The sequence below is a fragment of the Egretta garzetta genome, unplaced genomic scaffold (genome assembly GCF_000687185.1).
Source record: "Egretta garzetta isolate BGI_Z169 unplaced genomic scaffold, ASM68718v1 scaffold91, whole genome shotgun sequence".
NCBI lineage: Eukaryota > Metazoa > Chordata > Aves > Pelecaniformes > Ardeidae > Egretta > Egretta garzetta.
The window spans coordinates 4,431,172-4,435,419 of NW_009258661.1; the positions used below are offsets into that span (position 1 = coordinate 4,431,172).

Below are 4,248 nucleotides of genomic sequence, written 5' to 3' on the forward strand. Positions count from 1 at the left end.
AGGGCGTTCGCCGTCGTCTTCAGGACCTTCGGCACAGACCTGCCCCGCGCCCTCCGGGCCGTCAGCTGCGCCCTGGCCGGGCAGCACCCCCAGTTCCCCGCCCTGCGGGATGTGGCGGTGAGCGACACCCCCGGGGCCTGGGGTGCTGGAGAAGGGCAGCTGGACGGCCTGCGTGCAGCCCCCCACATCAGGCTGCTCTCCGGCCACTTGGCCATCCTGCTTTTGAAAGCACCAGCTTCTGCGGAGAGGAAATGCAGCCGGCTTCTGGGGAAGAAGCTGTTAGCCACGGGAAAGCACATGTGCATGCAGATCTTGGGTGGGAAAGGTCTCCTCTCAGGGTATCCTGGGTCAGAGCGAGCATCCCTTCTCCTGGAGAGGGGCCGCTCGCTGCAGCAGAGTGGGGCTCCCTGGCCATCCTGCTTTTGAAAGCACCAGCTTCTGCGGAGAGGAAATGCAGCCGGCTTCTGGGGAAGAAGCTGTTAGCCACGGGAAAGCACATGTGCATGCAGATCTTGGGTGGGAAAGGTCTCCTCTCAGGGTATCCTGGGTCAGAGCGAGCATCCCTTCTCCTGGAGAGGGGCCGCTCGCTGCAGCAGAGTGGGGCTCCCTGGCTCAGAGCCGATTGCAGCCATGCTCTGCTCCTGGCAGCGCTCCAGGCAAGAACACTGGGAATGAGCTTCAGAAGCTGCTTTGGATGTTTCCCGGAGCGTTGACAGGGAACAGAGATTGAAACCGGGGCAGTGTGCAGCTAGGACATCATTCATTTCCATCCCTGGGTAGGGGATGATTTTTGGGTTGGGGGGAGCGGGCTCCACACCTCTTGTCTTCTCCCCAGCGCTGTCCTCCCATGCTGTGGTGGTAGGGCATCTCCACCCTGCCGTTTGTTTTCTCTGCCACTGCATGGAACAACCTGTCTGCTTTGGAAACCTTTCCTCTCCTGTTTTCTGTCATCCTGCAGCTCCCTGTGGACCTCACCCCCGGCCAGATACGCTGCAGCAAGCAAGAGGTGGTGCTGACAAGGGGAGCAGAGCGACTGGCCACCCAGGAAGACGGAAGAAAGCTTTACAACTACTTCAGCTCTTTGGAGGGAATTGGAGGCTTCCAAGACCACTTTGACTGGTGAGAAACACAGCACCAAGGAAGTGGATTGGGCATTTTCTCCTATCCTGTGATCCTCCAAGCTTTTCCCTGTCTGGGATAGCTCCTGCTTTTGGGATCTTTTCCTTGTTTTGCCTGTGGGCAGCCTGATGGGGCTCTTGCATCTTTCCTCAGATCTCCATCCCCTGGTGTACCTCCCGCTTTTCTCCAAACACCCCCCAATCTGCCACCTCACTGCAGATTGCTTCTTTCATGGGAGGCAGCAGCAGACAGAGGGACGGGACAGGCTCTGTCCCACTTCCCTGGCTCGGAGGGCTGCCCTGGGCCCGCAGTGCAGCCTTGTCCGCCCTTACCGGAGAGCTGTCGCCCTGCCCCTCCCCTGACTGCTCCTTGTCCTGCTTGCCATTTCAGGTGGGCCAGAAATAATTTCTCTTCCCGGGGTGGGAAGCCCCTGTGGATTGACCCCCACGATCCTGGCGTTCACCACATCTTCATCGATGACAACATCCGGCTGGATGATGCGGACACCATTGTTCACCCTCAGGTAGGCGGCTGAAGGCCCCTCCGGTGCCAGCTGCCTGTGCCGGCGGATGTCCCCGGTGAGGTCAGGCATGTTTTGGCCCCTTCGTGTGAGCCTGCAAAGGGCGATCGAGGCATAGCCCTGGTGTCACTGCACCCCATGCCACTGGCATCAGGCTGCCCATGGGGAGGGTGAGATCAGCCGTCAGCGGAGAACAGCAGGTGCTGGCTGCCTGCGCTTGCTGCCCAGCACCTCTGCTCCACCAGGGTGAGTCAGCCCCATTCCCGGCAGCAGTGGCGATGGCGGCAGGCCAGGCAGCCTCGGCGCGTGGCCACGGCTCGTCTGTGGCACCAAATTGAAAGGGCAGCATTTGTGGTGGAAGCACTTTTGGGAAAGGGAACGTTTATGCAGACAGAAATGTGCCTGGCAGTTGGACAACTGTTGATGCACGAACAAGAGCTGCAGCTCCATGGGCAAGCCTCCCATTTATGTCCAGGAGAAGACGGCACGGGGCAGGGGAACCTGCGGCAGGCGGTGGAGTGTCGGGCACATTTGCCCGGCGCGAGGGATGGGATGCTGGTCGGATATTCCCTTCTATACAAGCTCTCTCAGCTCGTAGCTGGTGGCAGGAGTCGTGGCTGCCCAGAGCAGGCCTGTCGGGAATAGGCTTCGGTCTGTGCCATGCCTGATTCAAGTGAATTAATGCGGACAGCTCTGCTGAGACCCCGAGGCCCCCATGCGCAGCAGCTGCTACAGCAGCTGGAGAGTGGCTCACGCAGCCCCACTTGCTGCATTTCAGCCTCGGGCTGTTTCCCTGATCAAGGAGCTCTTCCTTTCACCATCTGCAGCCGGCACAGCTGGTCGGTTGGGCTGCTCGGCTTGTCTCAGGGCAGCTGTGCAGCCAGCCCTGGGGCTCCCCCCCACTGGATCGAGCAGGTAGGATCAAGTTGTGGTGGCGGTGACAAACCTCTCTGGGGCCTGGGCAGCAGCCAAGCATCTCACCAGCAGGGCTCGTCCCCGCTGCTGGGACTTTGCTGTCCTGCAGCCAGGGTCGGTAGGTTGGACGCCAGCTTCTCCTCCTCTTGTGTCACCAGCTCTGTAGGGCTGTCCCTGTGTCAGTGACAGTGACAGAGCAGCACTGGGAGGGAAACAGTTTTCCAGGTGGCCTTAAGCAGCCCCACGGTTAAGATCAGAAGGTGAAGTCCTTGTTACCTCCTGTGCGACAGGCTGTGGCAGCCAAAGGAAGAGCTGTTGGCAGAGGTTTTCCTGGGGTTGGCTGCTCCGCAGAGCCATTTTCTTCCCCCTCCTGGTGTGGCCCATTCCTTAGGGGAGGCCCAGCCACGTGTGTGGCAAGCTGGTTCAGAGCCAAAAGGGCCTTGTGGGAAGTAGGGGAAATGTAGAGAAACTTCACCTTCTACCCCTGGAGCAGAGATGGGAGCCCCTGCCCTCTGCTGCCGACCCAGAGCCAGCGTGAAGGGCCTGGCCGAGGAGGGCAGGGTACACTGCAGCGTGCATGTGCTGCTGTCAGGCTCTGCCGTCCTGCCAGGCACGGCCCTGGCACTGCTGCCAGCGGAGGGTGCGAGTGCTTCTGTGCGCTTCTCATTCCCTGCAGGTGTTTTCGGAGCCAGGCAGCAGCAGCCCCAGGTGCGCTCCCACCTCAGAACTGTACGACATTTGCCTGGTGCAGACCGATCTGCTGGAGGCCATCGCTGATGAGGACTATTTCCTGCGCTGCGTGAGGAGGTGTGAAGAGAACTATGACCGCTACCTGGCCTGCATGGAGAAGGACAGCCTGAGCGAGCGGTGGGATGGACAGTGATGCCACCTCGTGGGGCCGAGGGGTCTGGACTGGGACACCTCCTGCTCCTGCTGCCTGCAGGCCAAGCCCCAGGCTGGGTTTCTGCTTCAAGCTGTCCCCTCTCCAATGTGTGATGTGCCCGCTTGGTCCTGCCAGGAACCTCCATGCCTGAGCACAAGCATCCTGGGAGCTTGTGTGACAGGATCCCTGGAGGAAATGGCTTTCCATTCCTTGATAGTGCTGTGGGCAGCTGCCTGCCTGGCTGGCAGGGCAGGGGCAATGCAAGCAGCCACACTAGAGTTCACACCTCCCTCCCCGCACCGATGGCTGGTGCGGAGCGGGTGCCGGGGTAAGCACAGAATGCCGTGTGCACTGCCGTGTTCTCCCTGGCAGCGCTAGCGATGCTGCATCACTTCTGCCTGTTTTTAAAGCTATACTTTTCTACCCCGTTTCTGATGTGAGTTTCCTGCCTGCCCTCGGCTCTGCTGGTGCCGTTGGGTGGGAAGCGCCTTTTCCAGCAGGTTCAGTCACAGGGCTCAGCCAAGTGAGGATGGAGGTGACAGCAGTGGGTTTGGTACCCACGGGCACCTTCCTGAGGCTGCTGAGGGACCCCGGCAAGGTTGTGCTCAGTGTGGGGCCGAGCTCACCCCATGTTGGTGACCGACTGGGGCTCCTCCTCAGGGCACGACGACAGCTTCTCCGCTCCGTGAGCCCGGTGCTGGGCAGTGGGGAGCCGGAGGTCTCTCCAGCTGCTTTTCCTGCGGCGGGGTGAGCAGGGTAAGGGCGCAGCGGGCTGGCAGCGGCACCAAGGGCCCCGGGAGGGCCGGGCAGA

At 61.0% G+C, this 4,248-nt stretch overlaps 1 protein-coding gene across 1 annotated transcript in view; it reads left to right on the forward strand.

Moving 5' to 3' along the window:
• Positions 1-4,242, forward strand: part of LOC104134765 — a 6,575-nt gene extending 2,333 nt beyond the window's left edge. Inside the window, exons 2-5 of the mRNA XM_009648346.2 lie at positions 3-117; positions 959-1,119; positions 1,510-1,642; positions 3,231-4,242. Coding sequence (XP_009646641.1) covers positions 3-117; positions 959-1,119; positions 1,510-1,642; positions 3,231-3,437 — 616 coding nt within the window. The 3' untranslated portion in view covers positions 3,438-4,242. The remainder of the gene's footprint in view (positions 1-2; positions 118-958; positions 1,120-1,509; positions 1,643-3,230) is intronic.
• Positions 4,243-4,248: the final 6 nt, after the last annotated feature.